The 20913-nt window shown below is 38.6% G+C and overlaps 1 protein-coding gene and 1 long non-coding RNA gene across 2 annotated transcripts; one reads left to right on the plus strand and one right to left on the minus strand.

Moving 5' to 3' along the window:
* The first annotated feature begins 691 nt into the window (after nt 1-691).
* LOC139944199 (uncharacterized) lies at nt 692-19838 on the plus strand. The gene is made up of 3 exons (XR_011786930.1): nt 692-838; nt 4384-4589; nt 19765-19838. It is a non-coding gene; the product is annotated as an uncharacterized lncRNA (long non-coding RNA).
* Nucleotides 11975-17732, minus strand: LOC139944402 (G protein-activated inward rectifier potassium channel 3-like). The gene is made up of 2 exons (XM_071941414.1): nt 17381-17732; nt 11975-16176 (listed from the first exon to the last, which is right to left on the minus strand). Exon 2 carries the CDS (start codon nt 16124-16126, stop codon nt 14609-14611), a length of 1518 nt encoding a protein of 505 aa, XP_071797515.1. The 5' UTR covers nt 16127-16176; nt 17381-17732; the 3' UTR covers nt 11975-14608.
* Nucleotides 19839-20913: the final 1075 nt, after the last annotated feature.

A 20913-nucleotide genomic window follows, 5' to 3' on the forward strand; every position in this document is an offset into this window, starting at 1 on the left:
CAATTACATTTCAAGTTTCATGAAAAATTATATTAAAAAACCCAGAACACGGTCATAGCTCTATGGTCAGATAAGAGCATTTGCAAGGCATGAGTGCAGGGGACTCAATGTCATTCAAATAAAAATTAACTGCACAAAATTCCCCACAGTGGTATAACTAAATTTGAGGTTGGGAAATTTCCAGAGTAGAAGGTTTCATTTTAAGGTTTAAAACTATTTCACCTTTAAATACTTGCACAATTGTTGTTTTTTACATCAAAATATCTACATTACATTACATTACATTAAAAACGCGCGCTGTGGAAATTTTTACCAGTAGTGCCACACCCACCCAACCAACACCCCCCAGTCGAAAAAATGGTGCATCCTTGAGCCCCGTGTCCCTAAAAATTTACCCTAAATAGCTAGCTGCAATCAGACTCAGGATTATGCCCATAATAAACTTTGTAAAATTCCCTACAAAATATCTAAATATGAGCTACTTTATCACTGTTCTTCACCATCGCATTTGGGGATATTTTCACAGGTTTTATGCTTGAATGGAGATTCTTAAAATTAAAAAGGTGGAATGTACGAAAATAGTGGCACTTTCCTTTGAAGATGCCGCCGAGAGAACAGGCGATATTGAGGGCGCTATTTCCTAAACTGTATTTTGGGTACTAAAACTTATACTAGTCTGCCTCCTCCCGGATCTTCCTGTCATACTACTCCAGTCCTTTCCACCAATCTTTTCAACTGTAAAAATGGAAAGTGTCCGTTTCATTGATAGCTGAAAAGAAGTGACAATGAACAACCGTTCATGCACGGCTATCTTCTGCAAGATTAAACGCACTCGCAGGTAATAACAAAATCCTGACCATTGTATTTATTTTATTTAGTCTTGTCTTGATTTGATTCCCTGAAGAAAGAAAAAAATTAATAAAGGAAAATTGCTTCATGATTTTTGATGACTATAACTATCAGACAGTCGAGAGTGTTTCTACACAATACTTCAATTCCAATAGAGGGGGGGGGGGGGGGTCTTGCCTCTGTCCATACATCTTTTATTGAAATTGAAAAAACCTTGTTGACTGATTTTCCCCTCATTATGCATCTGTAAAAAGCTGTGAACTGGTTTGTAAAGTTGTGAGGGAGCCCTCTATTGAAATTACAAAGCAGTAAAAAAGTTGCTCCGAAAATAGAGCTATAAAACCACCAAAGGCAACACCATGGCATTGGCATGTTTGGCAAGTAATGTGTTATGAAATTACTGTCTTTGGTGGTTCATGATGAGTTTATTCAGACCTATTGCATCCTGTGCCTTTGTCCATACATGTACATCATTTATTGAAATGGAAAAAAACCTTGTTGAAGACAGCAGACCTGATGCATCTGTAAAAAACTGGTTTGTAAAGTTGTAAGGGAGCTCTCTATTGAATTTACAAAGCAGTAATAAGTTGCACCGAAAATGGAGCTACATGTATAAACCCACCATTTAAAAGGCAAGCAACACCATTGGCAAGTAATGTGTAATGAAATGACTGTCATTGGTGGTTCATGATGTGTTTATTCAGACCTAATGCATCTTTGACTCTAGCCCCACACACAAGGGGTGGGGCTACCTTTGACTTGGGACCAGGTTAAATTAGACCGATCCATGGCGAGCGTGTGAGCAAGAACATGTGAGCCTTTCCAATGCCATTCTGCACAACTCTGCAGCGTGCGTATGTCAAGTATACACGCATGCATGTCAGACTTTTGGTTGCGCAATCAGGGTTGTGATTGGTCAATCAATACGCCATGGGGCGGAGCTTAATGGATCGCCCTATTGTTTTTAATGTTTTTACAAAACTTTCAAAAGGACACCGATTGATTTTACAGGCATTGGGTTCACTTGGGTGTTCGGTCTTTCTTGCCATTGTCAGAATGGAGCTATGGTACGGTCAGTCAGTCAGAAGTCAGACCCTGCAATTGGCCCAACAATGTCATTGAGCTGCTTTTTAAAAGCAAAATTATTTGCTTAGCAAAACTAAGCGGGGGTAGCAGTCAAGGATGGTGTGTCAGCCTGGTATTTGGTTTTTGGGGGGATTTTGGTAGACACAGTAAACTGGTCGCTGTACTTCCATGAACTTTCGGAATAAAAGGAGTACAGCGCCCCATTTACTGGGTCTAGTATTTTGGCTTTACATAGTCTTTTTATAGTTAGCAACTTTTTTTTGTGCTTGCTGCTGGCACAGCAGCTCTATGCAAATGAGCCCTGGTCTTTTGCAAATAATCATAAAGATAAAAACACAACGGACCTTACAATAAAATGCACCTGTTGTACAGTAGCAGGTAAATGTATTAAAGGTGTTTTGATATTTTTTGATTTAGTGCCTTTCCAACAACGTCAACCTCATGTCAACAAAGAAAGGGAATAAAAGTAGGCTATGTTTTATATGGCTCCCAGTCCCCATACTCATCGTTATGATAATCAATGACAGGGAAGAGAAGTTTCAGACTTTTCATCTAAATTCAGACTTTTTAAAGTCTGCCTGGCAAACAAAAAATGCTGTGGTTATCAAAGGTGGAAATGCCATCATTTCAATGTACCTCCTAAGATCAGGGCCCAATTTCATAGAGCTGCTAAGCAGTGAAAATTTGCTTAGCATGAAATTTCTTCCTTGATAAAAACAGGATTACTATAATAATACTATATCGGTAGACATATATTCTGGAGTAATGTAATGATTTATTATTGACGTGACTGATTCATACCATATACAAGATTACTGTTTTCTGGAGAGAGAGTACCTGGATTGACCTAGTGACGTATTGAGGTCACAGTATATTAATGCGCTGTGTGTATATAAAGTAGTACCTTCACACCAACCAAGTTTTCATTTGTTGCATATTGCTTGTTAGTGGTATTTAACTGTTGTTTGCTTTTCCTGAAAATCATGTGGAAATTTGGTTGGTAATCATGTTTTTATCAAGGCAAAAATTTCGTGCTAAGCAGCTCTATGAAATTGGGCCCTGGATCCCAGTTTCAGACTTTTTGTCAGCAGTTTAGAACACAACAAAATGAATGCAGCCAATTTAAACCTTTATTAACTTTAAACGGACAATGTGTTTTTGCCAAAATGAATCCAATTAAACTTTCACTGCACTTTTGACAACATTTTTTTGAAGTTGAGTAAGCCTAGAAGAAAAGCAATTCAAGATTTAAAAGGGTTTTACTTGTTCTCCATTTTTCTCACACCAACCTTTGTTAATGGAATAGCAAGTCAATTAATTTGTAAACTTTTGCAGGCCTGGAATTACACGGAGGCCACAACAGAGGTCGTGGCCTCCATTGCACCGGGGCCCAATTTCATGGCACTGCTTACCGCAAGCACAGAATCGGCGCTTACGGAAGCAGGGAATTCTGTGCTTACGGCAAGCGTATTTCACGGGTTAGTGGCAAATTTTGGCGTCTGCGCGTGCGTACTCCGCGTTACTAGGCATTCTACGCTTACAAGACTAGCGCAGAAATTTGGCGCTTGCACGTAAGCGGGGAATCATGATCATAAGCGCAGAATTCGGGGGTAAGCAGAGCCATGAAATTGGGCCCTGGTCTTGGCCTTGGCCTTGGCCTTGGTGTCCTTCAAAAGTTTCCCATTGACTTTGAGATTTCAATGGCCTTGCCCTTTCAACAAGTTCAAAGATGAAATTACACTCGGCTGCTTTAGTGATACTTTATGAGATAATAAGGCGATGGTTTGTAACTATATTAGCAAGTTGTAGTTTAGAAACTGAGTATGTTTTACATCCCAATAACCACTCAAACAGCTGTTTATTTCTGAAGTTCTTGAAACTTGTCTCCTCCCGTTCAGACTTGTGGTGCAGGTAACTTGCAGTCTCCAAGATTAAGAAACATCTCAAAACTTTCCTGTTCAATGATTGATTGCTTTGACTGTTTTCCCATTATCAGTGCCATTATTTATTTGCTTTTTGTATAGTTTCTTGTAAAGCACTCTGGTACCTTGTGTAAGAGCGCTATGTAAATGTCTCGTATTATTATTATTATTATTATTATCATTATCATTATCATTATCATTATCATTATCATTATCATTATCATTATCATCATTATCATTTCATTATCATTATCATTATCATTATCATTATCATTATCATTATCATTATCATTATCATTATCATTATCATTATCATTATCATTATCATTATCATTATCATTATCATTATCATTATCATTATCATTATCATTATCATTATCATTATCATTATCATTATCATTATTATTATTATTATTATCATTATTATTATTATTAACAGTAGAAGCATTTTTTGCCATACTGCAAGTAAGAGAGTCTCATTGCCAGTGCCAGGTCTAGAATTTCCTCTCATTTTCATTTTGCAAAGGGCACTTCCATTGGAAATTCTTAAAGTCAACGGGAAACTTCTAAAGAGGCACCAACGCCCAAGACCAGGGGCAACGGAGGCCATGGCGTGAATTCTAGGCCTGCAGTGAAGATTCATAACGGCGCCGCTGCAGACATCCTTCATTTGTTATTGTCACATTATTGGCTTTTAAAAAAGGTTACGCCCAGTTCTTGGGACAAACTTTGGTAAGTTCTCTTTTCTTTTCTTCTTTAATTGGATCGTGGCTTGTTGCCGCCATATCTACTCCCTAGAGAGTTTGAATGTTTTGCATGAAAGTACAGGAAGTTAATAGATATAAACGCTGACTAACCTATAGCCAGTTTTATAAGCTCAAAATATTATGTGGCACAGCTGCCCTCGCATCAAATAACAAAGGTTATAAGGGGAGGAGCACAAAATATTCCATGACGTCGGTTTAGTAGCCTTAAATAAACTAAATGCAGGCTGTACCTTGGCTTGTCTGTCTTTTTCAGACACCTTGACTTTACATTTGCAACGACGGTATAATTTGCATAAAGGTACCAAACTATTTTTTAGTCCAGCCTTAATTTGGTTTCACTGATTTTGATGGAGTAAAATTGAGGATTGTCTTGCTTACTGTCCAAAGCTATAAACCACAAGGGAAACTGACTGGGTAATTTGGATGATTTGGGGTTAAACAAAGAAACATTTACAGCATGAATTGAACCAACGACTTCCAGTTTCACGTGCTGGCACTCTGCCAACTGAGCTATCCAGCCTTATGTTGGCAGGCTCCCTATCCTTATACTTTTGTCACAATGAGGCAATCTCTTTATACATACGGTAAGGGTTGAACCCTTGGGCAGTTTGTTTGTCTGCTAAAGCCTGGTTCATACTTTCTGCGAATGGGAATGCGAAGTGAATTTTGGTGATGCAACAATCGGCAAGACGTTTCTCGTTTTCCTTTCACACACAGCACGGCCAACTCACCAACAGCGCCCGCAACGAGCATGGATACTATTATTAGAAGAATTTAACTCCACACAAATAATTTACATTTTCATAAAAAGATAAAAACAATCCATGGTACAAAATTTGATTGGAGAACATGAGATGGTAGTACTGTTGTGAAAGAAAAGGGTACAGATGTCTTGTTTACGGTGAAGTTTAGTGGTTCACAATCTGGAAAATAACTTTCCTGTTTTCTTTGTAGTTAAAAAGGAAATCATAAGAATATGATTAATTTGCCACCTGTTGGATCTTTTAGGCAACATTAATTGTGAAAGACCAGTATTCATTCTTTATGTGACCCAATCAAATGAAACTGTGTGAATGTTTAAGATCAGTCTTTCATTAGAGTCAATAGAAAATGGTGAGGAAAAAAACAAATTATGTTTAATGTTTTCAAACAAAGGGTTTTTGGACTCGCAAAACCAGAGCTACATGGAATAAGTTTACTTATGTCTCCAAATGTGTAGCATTTCGGGCAAAAAAAGAAATCTTTTCAGTTCTATTAAAATCTGTGACAATTTTATTTTTTTCAATCAATGTACTTTGTACACACTTACAAGTTTCTGGAAATCCTCAAAATTGTTTACGAAGTCTGTACTTTTGGGGGTCCAGCAGACTTTACAAGGTAGTAGACATTAAAAAAAATACATACATGAGAATGGTCTAGCTTGTTGACTGATAGTGTATCTCTGAGCTGGTTAAAGGGAGGGTCTTTTTTGTAATTACTCAAATATTTATTGACCATAAAAACTGACTTTGGTAAGAATCACTGTGCATGTATAATAACATTTTGAGAAACAATTCCCTTCAAAGGGTTTTGGAGTAGAGAAAGGGTTTCAAAAACAACCTTTCTCAGATTGTGTATTCGAATTACAGATTATTATTCCTGCCGGCCAATCACACAATTTTTTTTACAATATCCCCCCCCCAAATAAAAATTGTTGCACAATTTGAAGTGAAATTTTCACTGATAAGTTTTATTTTATATAGGATTTAGACAAGCAAAGGATTCCAAAAAACATAGTATACTTACTTAGCCTTTCTAGCATGCGTCATCGCCAGCCCTCGTCATCGCTTACACATTTTCATGGGGGCCTGACTTCCTTGATTTTTTTTTTTCAGTCAAGGAGACAAGATCTAAATATAGAATTTCAAACGGGGCGCAAAACCACAAAAGATGGATAAAACCACACTTAGTAGTTTGTGCTCCATTTAGAAAGGTACGGTTTTTATATCCACCAAACTTATTAAAAAATGGGGGCTGGGGTAGAGTCACTAGTGAAATGACAAAACTTAGAAACAGAAAACTTAGTCAGAACTACTTTTGTTGGGAAGTATATTTACAATACGAAATGTAGGCCTACCTTGTTGCTCGCAATTTCTGACCTCCTTTTTTTCAAAGTTAAGACATTATTTTCTTTCATTTCTTGAATTGCCGATGTGAGATTTCCAAGACTTCTTTTCACCTCTAGCTTTAAGGTCCTTTGGTGAATGTGAGGCGCAAGAGTGAGTTGCTTGTGTAAAGATGTTTTATAAGCTTAAAATGGTATGAAAATCACCCACCGTGGGTGCTTAACCATCTGGAACGACATAAGATTAATCCTACACTATGCTCTGACTAATCAAAGACCTTGCATTGAAGTCTCATTTAAGAATAGAATGAAAGGTGACACAGCCAACAATTCTTTTCATTTGTAAATGGAAGAAAGGGATCGGTTACATTTGTGAATGGGGATTTGGAATCTAAGCACTTCAGGGGATTCAGTCCTGGTCTTTCCTTGGGAATTGTTGCAGATTTATGTTAGAGCTTATAATCTGTGTTGCGCATTGAGGTTGGGTTGGCTAGTGGTACTTTTCCTCGCTATTCACCTGTAGGACCCTGGTTCGAATCACTCCAGGGGCACTACCTGAAGTTGGGTTTTCAGTCCCTAATGAATTTTCCATGGAATATTTTCTCTTCGGTGTTCTTCCCATCCATCTAAAACTGAAACTTTCTTCTCTTCTCTCCATTGAGTTCTTGGCTAGTACAGTGATTAAGTTCTCTTTTCTGAGAGTCCTCGGCTTTAAAACCAGAAAAAAACAAAAATTATGAAATGAAATGAAATGAAATCTCCCTGTTAGTCTCTTGTTCTATATTTAAACTATTGTAAAACATATCTGACCAATGCCCATCTCTGGTTTGTGACCACAAAAACAGGACTCCTAATTATCAATCTAAAGATGGATCCCAAAAAGATTTCGGCCTTGAGTCACGAGGCATCACCAAATTGACTCACTTCACACTCTTTAAATAATTCTGCCCATCGGTTCCTGAGATGGACCAGACTCAAGGAGGATGTGACCCCCATTATGAACTTCTGGTGGCCTTTTAGAAGGCCAGAGTAGAGAAGGGGAAAATTGAGTCACGACTTTTTAGAACCCCAGCATCTATATGGCTACATGTACATGGTCCCCTGGTGAAGGCTGGACTGGGAGAAATATATTATAATGATATTCTCAAAGCATGGTACTGCTTGACATCACTTTGACATCGATTATTTATGAAAGATTTGCCGGATATTTGCAGAAGTGAGGATCAAGCGGTTATACTGCACGACTTGCAATCACATGGTTGTGGGTTCGAATCCTACTAAAGCTAACTGCTGATTTCACATTGACACAATGACTCGAATAAGTATTTTCATCTAGTTTACTGCAACAAATCTTTTTGATTTGTGCAACTCATAATCATAGACGTTAAACCAATGTTTGTATGAGAGAGATTGGCGTTTGTATACCCTTGTGGGAGTTTGCCGAGTTATCTTGATGGGAAGATCATCTAAACAAATGGAGAAACAAACAAAGAAAGAAACAAACAAACAAGCAACAAAAAACAGACAAACACAGTTTGGTTGTTAAATAGAGTTCTTAGTTTCTAGCTGCTTCTCACTCTGCTGTTATCAGTGTCCAATAAAATCAACAGAGGGGAAACATTCTTATCAGACCCACAAACCCCAATCCCATGCACTCACTGATGTTATCCACAGGCATTATTACTATCCTCAAATATATAATAGAGTGTTATTTAGAACACACAGGTTTGGATCCCAAATATAGTGTGAGCAGTGGGGGATTCTAAAAGTTTGGCACAGAACATTGTCACTTGGCATTTATAAAGGGAAAGCATAGATCAGAAATCACAAGTTTAAAGCATTGTAGGATTCTTAAATTTGGCACAGAGCATTTTGGCATTATAAAAGGGGAAGTATAGATCAGAAATCACAAGTCTAAATCCCTTGGGTTAAATCTATGGTGGCCCCAAAGGGACATCGCATAACGCAAACGTGTGCGCACACGTATGCAATGTCGTGAAACAAATCGCGAATATATGCGCACATGTATACAATATCGTGAAACAATTCGCGAATATGTGCGCACACGTATGCAATGTCGTGAAACAATTCGCGAATATGTGCGCACACGTATGCAATGTCGTGAAACAAATCGCGAATATGTGCGCACACGTATGCAATCTCGTGAACCAAATCGTGAATATGTGCGCACACGTATGCAATTTCGTGAACCAAATCGTGAATATGTGCGCACACGAGTGTGATTTGTTTTGCAATGTCGTGAATTTTATTGCATACCATGTTGCATACCATTAGGATGATGTCATAGTTGTGGATAATTTGTTACCGATCTAGGGAGTACTGTGGCGCTACAGCAGGCTCCCTCTGTAAAGCATGTGTATACCCAGGAACTTGGCACCAGGCCAAGGACGACCACACGCCTCGCTTGCCTCACAACAAAGATTACTGCTGCAATGACTACCGCTTATCTCACTGTTGGAAAGAAACCCCCCAGATCATTAGACATTTTATTCAAAGGTATGCAACATGGTATGCAATAAAATTCACGACATCGCAAATAATATTCGCAGACGTGTGCGCACATATTCGCGAATTGTTTCACGACATTGCATACGTGTGCGCACATATTCGCGAATTGTTTTACGACATTGCATACGTGTGCGCACATATTTGCGAATTGTTTCACGACATTGCATACGTGTGCGCACATATTCGCGAATTGTTTCACGACATTGCATTCGTGTGCGCACATATTTGCGAATTGTTTCACGACATTGCATACGTATGCGCACACGTTTGCGATATGCGATGTCCCTTCAGGGCCACCATATAAATCTTATAAAGTCTGCTTGGTGTTACTTGAGTACAGCTATTCAAAATGGCCCAGAAATTCTGTGTGGTTTGTGCGAGTTGTAAAGTTTCAATCTGTTCACCAGGACCATGTTTTGAATCACTTTTTTGTGACATGATTGAGAGTTTTCTACCTGTAACAATTTATGTCGTTGCTGATTTTTGTACTTTTGTGAATCACTTTGAGGCCTTGCATAAAGCGCTTTATAAATGTTATATTATTTTTACCAAGGTAACTCAATGGTGTCATGCCAAAACAAACAACTTACGGTACCTCAAGATTCCCAGAAAGTCAGTCAAAGATCAACCTGTTTTAACTGATATGACAACCTTGGAAAATGTTATCCTAACCACTTGAGGTCCGGATAACAGCTTTGAGGGCTGATGAGCAAAGTCCAGCTCATAAAAACCTGAGCCTTGCATGCCAGGTTCAAACTCTGACCTACTAGTTGCCCCTTGTACGACAGTATAGCCAAGATCACTGATGTTCTTCTTAAAGGTTAATGGGCCAATTTGCAAAACTTTAGGAGTGGGGAAAAGTGAGCAAAAGCAAGTTTGGGATTAAGGCCTCTTCTGAGACAATTTAACTTTTCCGAGACCTACAGTCAGTTTGAGTCGACTTTGTTGTTGATGCCGATGCTAGAAGTTGTAAAAAATTAAAGGGTGGACTCAGTATAGAGACTGAATGTGGGGGGGGGGGGCACTGTGTCAGAGAAAGTAATTACAAGAAGCAAGAAAGAAACTGTCTGCTGTTAAAACATTTCGAACACAACAAGTCTCACACTGAGCTTCATTATAAAATCAGTTTCAAAGACATTAAATGTTGAATTCTTCAAGTTAGTAAAAGCAATAAATACAAATGGATTACACCATACAACTTAATGGGTTGTTTTTGCTAGCAAAAACAAAAAAGTCACAAGAAGTCTTCTACAAATCTATGAAATGGTGTTCTTTGAAAAAGAGATGACACTGAAATGACATTTTAGGGAAACAATTTCATTGGTTGTTGGTAGGTACAGTAAAGAGAAAAGGGGAATGGGATGAATTTGTTTGGGTTCTTTTAAAGCAAAGAAACAAAAACCAATGGCTACTGGGTGCTTCTGGTTTATTAAGGTTCTCAATATTTCACATAAATATTAACAATTAATTGGAGCCAACCACCAGTGGTCAACAAATAGTATAAGAAGATATTACTAAATGAAGAAATGAAATTGTAAACTTTAAATGTGCACATCACTGTTCCAAGGCTGTCCTGTTTCAGAGTACAATTGGGAAAGGCGGCCCCTTGCTACAAGAGGGTATGAAGAGGGAATTGCCACTTGCCAGGCACTTGTTGATTGTTTATTCATGGGAAATAAGAAAGCATTGGAAAGCATTGGAAAGCCCACAGTGTTCCAAGTACTTATACACAAGAACAGAAGAATTAAAACATTTTTAAATCTGTTTAAATTATTGTTAATACCTGTGTATTGTTGTAATGCGCATCTGTACATATTTTTTATGAAACTTGGGCATAATAAATGAATAAATTATTATTATTATTAAGAATCCACAGAAAATACCAGTTATATGCTTTTAAAACTATTTCAAGAAAGTAATACTTGAAAGAATTTAAGTTGTCCAGCTGCATGAAACAACCAAACAAGTTCATACCACACCCTTGAGAGAAAATTTGTCTGAGTTGTTTAGAAGTAAGCAAATTTTTAGTTCAAATCGAGTATCTTGGAGGGTACTCTATAAGTCTTGAGTAAATGAGTATCTTGGAGGGGTACTCTATAACTTGTCTTAAGTAAATGAGTATCTTGGAGGGGTACTCTATAAGTCTTGAGTAAATGAGTATCTTGGAGGGGTACTCTATATGTCTTGAGTAAATGAGAAAGTAAAAAAGAAATTCTGATAAATAAGTGCTTCAAACCTTAATTTTAAAGTACACTTTTTTTTTGAAAAAAAATCAAACGATTCTTTGCTACATTCATTGCAGATGAAGAAAGTTAGTTATGTTGACTCAAGAAAATAACGCAAGATTTTTATTTAACAGCTGTAATAATTGCATTGTACTCAAATAAAATTATTTTGGTTTCACCCTTACACCATGTGTGCGATCATAATGGGTTGATTTCACATAGAGTTAAGACTAGTCTTATCTTGAGTTAGGACGAGTTACTTGTCTTAATTCAGGAATAGCCTTAAGTTTGTAACATCTCCTAGTAACTCTTTGTGAAATCAATCCAGAACTGTTTCCAGTGCCCAAAGCCAGGTGCCCCCACAAAAATCCATAATACATGTAGAAAAAATAGTGCCCTAAAATAGGAAAATACATATGCCCCCACCCCAAGTTAAGAAGTCCTGGCTACCATACTAAACCACTGAATACTCTGTGCTTTCGGAGTCTTTGAGAAAAAAAACCCACCAAAGATGGTCTAATGATTCCCCGGGCATGCTTAGTGGTTTATTGGTTTTATAAAGACACCAGTTCTTGAATGCTTGGGTCATAGGTTCAAATTCCACCCGAGTACTATCTGTGTCGATTTTTGTCTCTGAGTGCGGGACTTTGGAAAGCACGGAGTATACATTGCTTGTCGCACATCGATGTGGTAAAACAAAATTATGACTATTTTCTTTCCTGTCAGGATTTGGATACAAGCAACACTGTTATAAAACACAAAATAGACTTCACTTTAAGATTAGGTAAACATCAATTGCAAATAACAGGCCTGATACGTCATAACATAGGAAATCGTCTCCATGCCCCTGGTTATTGCCCTGGTGCCTTGTGAATTGTTCAAGTAATAATGTATACAGATAGAGATGCCTTTTACTAAGGAAAAACTGTCTTGCCATTACACCTCTTGATGAAGTAGCAGGCCTGATCTTCAAATTTATCTAATACCATAGATTCTGCCCTTTACCTTGTTTATGATATTTACAAATAAAATCTTGATATATATACCAGAGTAGATAGGCCTACAGATATATATACTGTCTGAAGCTGCTGTTCTTTTTACTAAGTTAGATTTTATTGCCATCAATTGTTAGAGTGATTGCCAAACGTATACCTTCCCTTTAAATCTTCCACATACTATTTATTTTATTTCAGTGTTAAATTGATCATATGAACACATAAGTTGTTGATTCATTTTTCTTCTTCAAAAGGTGACCCCCCTCCCCCTTACTCCCATTTTGAAAATTTCTGTGGCCATGGGACCTTTATTTATTGTTTTACAACTATTTTATAAAGGGATTAAACCGGATGTAAGCGATTAGTCGGTACATGAAAGAGTTAAGGAAGAATGCTGCATAGGAACTCAAACTTCATTCAACCTTTGTACTGATAAAAATGTGTTTATGTATTTATTAATCTATAATCTGACTGTGCTAGAGATTGTGGAAGAACACACTAATCCCTGTGGTATGATCCATATAAAAATTATGTTACATAAGAGTTGCTAACTCGTCAATTATGACTTTTGACTTAAGAGACTTTGAAAATGCCGTGTGAATGGCTGAATGTTGAAGCAGTTGTCCAGGGCCCAGTTTCATAGAGTTACTTTTTAAAAGCACAAAATGTAGCTCAGCACAACAAAATGTTCGCTCTGCCCCAGCGGCCAGGTCTATCCAGGACCGCTGGGATGAGCTAATCATCATGCACAGATTTTTGTGCAAGTATATTCCACATCAGGCACGCTCATTGGTTAAGGCAAGGCTCCTTAACCAATGAGCGTGCTTGATACGTTTGCCCATCCCAGCGCCTAAGGTTAAGGTAAGCACTGGGGCCGAGCGAAAACAAAAATAATGCTTACCGGAATGAGGTTATTTGTTACTGGTACATTTGTATTCTGCTAACTATTGCTTAGCAGAAGGTTGTTAAGCAATATCTTCTGCTTAAGCAACTCCATGAAATTGGGCTGAGTTGACTTACAGATTCATCACTTCCCATTAGCAGGTACCATGAAGGTGCAGTTAGTCAAAATAAAGCACAGGCTAATTAGCAAAGCTGTAGGGGATTTAGACATCTTCTGGTGGCTCCTAAAAGTAAGACCTTCAAAAATCTTTAAAAAACCTGTCTGTTTTTTTAAAGATTCAGTAAATGGGGGTTATACTAGTTATAATGTTTTTGTGAAGCACATAGATCATGAACTTTAGAATTGTGTTGAGAGCCAGTATTATTTTAAGTGCAAGGAGGCGATTTTTTGCAACCATGGATTAAAAAGAAGGGCCTCAATACACCAGTGTCTAAAACTGTTTTGTTGGGAAACAAACAAAAACGACGATCCGATCTAAGGTTTAGTTTCCTTTCTTTCACAACTAAGTTATTGCATTGATATTGGCATTGCATCAAAAGTTAACATTGGACAGAATCATTTCTATAATCAAAATATACTCTGAATACAATATACTTGCATTTCAAAACAATGTACAACTTTTGTGGACAAAAGATTCATTAATTAAAAGTTTAACTCATAGAAAAATTATGAAAGTGTACTTTTTGCACAATTTATTAATATGTTTTCATTGCATTTGACGTACACTTTTCATCAAGGCACAAATGGAAATATCTTTTTATGGATTAACAATTATTTTCATGCTTTTGGAACCCTCTGTACACATCCATCCATGCACATCATGCATCCTGTAGTATATTCTACACTTCTCTGACAGAGAAAGTTTGAAAAATGTACACAAAACCTTTGAATGTGAACTCCGACCTTCACTTTCAACACATAAAGGCATTTATCAGTAAAATTGTTAAAAAAATTACAACAACAAAACCAACAACAACAACAACAATAACAACACAGAAGCACTACAGTTAGAAGACATGGGAAAGGCAATTGCTCTGAGACCTGGGGTCAATTTCACAAAGACTTAGGACTGGTCCTAGGAGATATTAAAAACTTAACGCTAGTCCTGAGTTAGGACGAGTAAATCGTCCTGACTCGAGATAAGACTAGTCTTAAATTTGTGTGAAACCCACCCCTGGGTACTTAGCTTATAGTATATAGAATAAAATAAAACATTTACCAAGGAAATCAGACGTCCGATTCTTTGGACGCCCATTTTTTTAGCCCTGATCCATTGGGTGTGGAAGGTGGCGTATCTGTCCCTACAATAGTTGCAATGCCGTTATACTCCGGTGGTTCATCTTTTTTCTTACTGTCCTCCTCAGCGTATTTTTCATCCACTTTGTCAGAGAATCTCAACTTCCTGGTGTCTAAGGCGGCGATATCCGGTGCAGAGAAATTCCTGCGGTTCCTAAGCTTGCCATTTGCCAGTGTCGACTTCAAGGAGTGTCCCGTCTTCTTCTTAATGTCAAGTTCCTGGGCGCTACAGCGAGGGGTATCAGCAACTGGATAGGTCACATTGAAATGGGAGTAATCAATGCTTAGATTGTCATCGGATTCAGCCATGGAGACGATGTGGCTGCTGAAGCGATGTCCCCATTTGATCTCTGAAGGAAGATAGGATGTTCGAGCCTGACAGAGAAGTCCTGTCTGTTCCACGACACCCTCAAGATACACAACGATCTCAAAGGAGTTATCTAAGAGGTCAACGTACGAGTATTTATACAGTGGGCTTTTCTCGTCGATGACGTGGCAGATGATGATCGGCCAGACAAGGAGGACATGATCCTCGCCGATTTGTCCTCCGACGTCCATAGGGTGGCTGTATAACGGGATACACTCATCTTCCTCCGTGATCATTGGTCGAATTAACTGGGCCTTAATCTTAGCATCGAACAGATGAGACGAACGAATGTCACCGATGCGGAACATGAAACACATTTTACCGTTCCGTTCTGCGATCACGGCGTTGCGGCTAAACTTGAGGGTAGCTGCACGCTTTTTAGGACGGGCTATTTTGGCAAAGACACACCCGACAAGGAAGGCATCGACCAATGCGCTAAATACTGATTGGATAACGACCACAGAGACCCCGATCCAGCACTCCTCAGTTACAGACCGGAAACCATAGCCAATAGTGGTCTGTGTCTCCAGTGAGAACAAGAACGCCCCAACATAGTTTTCAACGTTGTACACGCACGGTTCAAAGTTGGTATCGTTACGGCTTAGGTAGCCTAGGTCATTATGCCACCAAGCTAGACCATACCAAATGCCACTGAAAGCCGCCCAGCCTCCAATATAAGCAATACTAAAGAACAGTAACATTAGCCGCCACCTCAAATCAATCAGCGTAGTGAAAAAGTCGGCAAGAAAGCTTAACTTGTAAATAGCTTTAGTGTTGTGGATGACGTTGCACGCCCCATCTTTGTTAACCAGCCTCTTTAGTTTCATTTTCTTTCTCATGTTAGCCTGGTAGACGATTTTCTGTACGGACTTGCTTCGCGCAACGCGTTGAGGGTGATTTATACCGTTTTTGGTTACATCGCTGAAGCTCTCTGACCAGGGCAGAGAGGGCTCTGTGTGCTGACTCTCTTCCATTTCCTCTGACACCGAACAGCTAAGACAACGTTTTAAATGCCCGTGCCCCGGCGGACGAGAGAAACGTATCACCTCACACTCCCGACACTTTTTCTCTTCTGATATCATTGTGGCCGGATTCTCCAGCACCAAGCTCAAAGGGCTCAATTTTCTGTGACCTAGCCGAGATATTGAAAAAAGATTACACCATAAATTCAAAACTATCTTCAGGGTTCAGTACCAGCACCCTAGCCTTATGCAGTTAACAAGTTTTGTTCACATACACACAGAGATAAAGGCTAGCTATAGCGTGATGGCTGGTGCTAAAGTCAAACTAGTCCCTGAAGTGACACCAACACTGACTTTATAAGTGGAAAGAATTCACCACCAACAACAGGTTGTTATCTGAGTGGCAGAGTCCAAAGATGAGGGCGGGGTGGTGTTTTAAAACCATAACTGATAACGATAACAAAAAACAACAACATTGGGACAAATACTGCTGTTTGATTCCCTTGCAACCCAAAGCATACTTAATTTCATTGTACATGTCCTAATCATTAGATCCATCATGAACATGTGGTCCGTTTACACAGGTCCTATATTGACATTTAAGCTGCTACTGTACTTAACCATACCACTTGGTGTTACAAAACCATCGGATTTGGACTACGAATAAGTTTTAGTGGTATTTTTTTATTTGTCAAGTGTGTGTTTCAGTGCAGAACTAGCTTCAAGCATAAATTGTTTGCACTTTTTATTAACACAATTTCAGTGTTTATATAGTTTCTTTTTTGTGTGAAAACGAGACAGTAATAACGTCAATGCAAACTCACTGAAATCTACAACAGTCTGGACAAGTTTTGGAAAAAATTACTTGCCATAAAACTCTGATGTTTGTTTAGGACTTGAGTGAAAGAACATACAGACTACCCACCCTTGATAACTACAGCCTTCAATGATAAAAGGCGACCTTTGAGCTAGAATTTGATTATTAGGCAAAATAGAACATTCCAGATCTCCCTCCGGCTTTCTAGACTCAATTTGACAAGTGATTGTCCATCAGTGTCAAATTGAGTGGCCATATAAAAACAAAGGCTTATATTATAGCCTCCCTCAATCAGGAACACTACAAACTGTACTTCTTAAGTGAACGACCACTGAAACACAACGGGCTCTTGATACAGACAATTTCAAATGTTCAACCCAAGTTCAAGCACAGAGGTTTAAATAAAGTGTTATTATCATTGTTATCACCATTCAGTGGCTGTGCACAAGTTTCCTCTACCAAAATGTCAACAACTCCAAAATCCCCAACAACAGGTTGAAAAACGTGTCAACAAATCTACGGCAAAATCCAGAGTACTTTACCAGAAGGTGACTTACCTTTACTCTATTGGAGTTTGTGCAGTACAGTGCCCAAGGAATCCCCACAGTTACACACCATGGGTAGATATATATTTAAGAATCCAACCGCAAGAAGCTATTGAACTTCAGAGAACTAGTTCACAAACTGCAACCTGTTGATTATTTCAGCAACTTATATACCATTCACGGTATGCACTGAATAACACACCAAAGATTAACAGAAACACTGGAGGAAGTGGACGGTCCTATCATGATTTTGATTTTCCAAAATGAGCTGTAGAGAGTCTCTGCACTGGGTTTCCTTCTATTTATACTGAGTGTAGGTCCGGGTGACCCTGAGCTCACTGTGACCTCACTCTAAGAGAGCTATGAAGGGAAAAACAGGTGGCTCATATAATTGGTGTACCCATGCCTTGAACCCCCCCTCTCCCAATACACATACTTGGAGCATAGAGGAAGGAAAATGCTTACAGAGGATTGGCGATCACAGTCTAGCGATCTAAAATAAAAAATGACTGACTAGGACAAGAGGAAGTGTTGAATTAGGGAATAATTCAATAAAGTCAGAGAGGCTGTACCATGGATAGTCAGGGGCTGAACTAGGGATTTGTTTCTAAAGAGTTTGGGCGGCTGAGATGAGGCAGTTATTGACTACATTACTGCTATTGGCTGGAGCAGTCTTAAGTCAAACTCAGACTGACCAATTGTAGAATGTTATTAAGCAATCATTTGCATAGGTTTGTTGACAATTTCTTTTACAAGGCTATGAAACCAAAATCGATTTTGGTCTTGATTTTTGCAAAGATTAGTTACAGGTTGCAGACATAAACTGAAATACTTAGTAAGATAATAGATAGCTGTCAGTATATGTTTCAATACGACACCTAATGTTTCATGGCTGAAGGTCTCGAGCATCAAATTCAATTCTCATGGCTGCATGAGTCATTAAAGTGGTGAGTTTGAATCCTGGTCAGGACAGTAATTGAGCTTCTCCAAGGAGTAACTGCGTACTGTGTCGTGCCCGAGCGGTCAAGCGCACTGGACTATAACTTTGATGTTTCTGATCGCCAGAATATAGGTTCGAGTCCCAGTCTTGACACCTGTGTCCTTTTAAAAGCAAGACACTTATGATTGCTTTTCCCTTTGGATGGGACTATAGAGCCATAGAGGTCCCTGCATGGGGAAAATTCCCATTCAAATCAATAGACTTTAAGTTTTTCTTTAAAATGCTCCTAATAAACACCCTTTAAATACCTGTTCTCAGTTGACACCCCAAAACCACAGGCTTTTTTTTGTATTCCAGCCATGTTTCCTTTCTCAAGTCTTCCAAATTAAGGCTTGAACTGGTACTTGTTTAATTTGCCAGTGGTTAACTGATTGCCTTGTCACATGATTTTCAAGCTGTGGAAAACTTTCAGCTCTTTCAGCTGTTTGTTACTCTTTTTTAATAGCAGCAAAGTTGAAGACACATCTTTTCCTGTAAGTAAGTTGAACTTGTGGTGACAGTCAGGAAGTAAAAGTGAAACTATTTCTCTTAAAAAGTGAAAGTGTGAAGACCTACTTCCCCCTTTAAGTTATGAATCGAATGTGCAAGTAGAATGTTTTGTCGCCATTTGACAAGAATGTTTTGTTTTCATTTTGACATTCAAACAATAGTGTTTTGTTGTCATTTGACTCGTTGGTACCACCGGCTTTGATGTTCTGCTTTCACTTTTTGCAGGAGTATGTTTCAGATATCATTTTATTGTTTTCATTGAAACCAGACACACATAATTGAATTACTTTGATTAACTTTCAGATTGTAAATCCGAGTTCGAACAAAGAGTAATTTAGTCTGACTGCAATGTAAAAGAAAACAATAATTTTTCTATAACAAATTACTATTTTTGCAAATAAGATATTACTTTGACTTATAACTAAATTCAGCCCATTTTCTTCTATTTCTGCACAATGTTGAAATCTAAATTTGGTCGATCAAAAACAAATTGACTAGAGCATGACTTGAACCAACGACATCCAGATTAACGTGACGGTGCTCTACCTACTGAGATGATCAAGCTCTATGTTGGCAGTCTCCTTATTTTGTCTATCTCTCTGCTCGGGTCATACTGCTTCTGACTGGCACCCCGGAACAAAGATATTTACAAAATAGGGAGACAAGCAACATTAAGAAAATTCGCAGATGAAAGCACTCTCAAGTGAACAAAAATACAGTTATTTGTTATCATTACCTTGGCGAAGTCAACTTTGCCGGTGTGTGAAGTTTTTTGGACATACTTTTCACAGGTTCTGAACTACAAGAATTTATCTGCCCCCATTTCCAACAATCATTCATCAAACATCTTAACCTCTTGCTCTTTCTTGCTATGCTTATTTGTCCTCTGTCTGTACTTTTTTGACAGCATCTACAGGTGTGTCAACAGTAGGCCTCCTTCAAATCAGTTGAGTATCTTCTACACGTATGTTCCCACTGGCCAAGGTGTTACAACTTCTGGTAAGCTTTGGTTCTCTTAATGTGAGTTATTGAAATATTATTACCCCTTTTACGGCATTTACTGTTTAAAAGGGACAATTTGTAAATGGAGCTCACCGTGTGATTCAATTCTATAGTTGTAGATATATATACATGTACCATAAAACTAACTTGGAAAATTTCATTTATTTTTACCCTTACACCGATGTGTTTCAATAAGTTCTGTGAACAAAATCCTCAGGCAAATCACTCATTTGGGATACGAACCTACAATCATTGCTATAAAGAAGGTCTTGTGACTACTACCACCGAGCTAACCTGGTGGCTAGAGGTAGAAAACACTCACATTTTGTCCCATCCGGAGTTTGTTGTCACAGTTGTTGTGGCTGCCTAACAGGGCGGGCTGTCAACAGAACTCCAAGATGTTGTTTCAGGACTCTGTCCTACATCTTGGCAGTGGTCTTTGTTTGTTTGTATTTTGGTTGTCTACCTTAAAACCAGGAAATTACCTTCTCTGGAGTAGATTAGGGCTTCATTTCAGGGAGCTGCTCATGACGTTTCTGCTAAGCCAACATAAGCATTATACCAGTCACAGATGATATACTTGACATTCTATTTTGGCTGGTTACCTTAATAATAATATTTGAGTTTATATAGCGCTTTTTCACACCCGAACGGGTGTCTTCAAATTAGCGCTTCAAATTGTTACCCCTGGTCACTGGGCCATAATTCACTCCTTAAACCATCTCAGCTCCCTGGGGAGTATACAGCCTCATGCAACAAATGCGCTACCTGGCTAAATCAATCACAAGAACCATCTCTGCCCTCACAGGTCCCCATTTACCCCTCGGTGGAGAGAAGCAATAATAGTTAAGTGTCTTGCTCAGGGACACAAGTGTCACGTCCGGGATTCGAACCCACAATCTGCTAGCCATAATTTTGCTGTGCTTACTGGGCTACTTTTCTTAGCCAATCAAGAAATTTTCCCAGGGAAAAATCCCCCTAAACACCCCCCCCCCCTTAAAAAAAACAAAAAATAAATAAAAACAATGATTATGAGTGCAATGCAGGTGGGCAA

The sequence above is a fragment of the Asterias amurensis genome, chromosome 11 (genome assembly GCF_032118995.1).
Source record: "Asterias amurensis chromosome 11, ASM3211899v1".
Classification (NCBI taxonomy): Eukaryota; Metazoa; Echinodermata; class Asteroidea; order Forcipulatida; family Asteriidae; genus Asterias; species Asterias amurensis.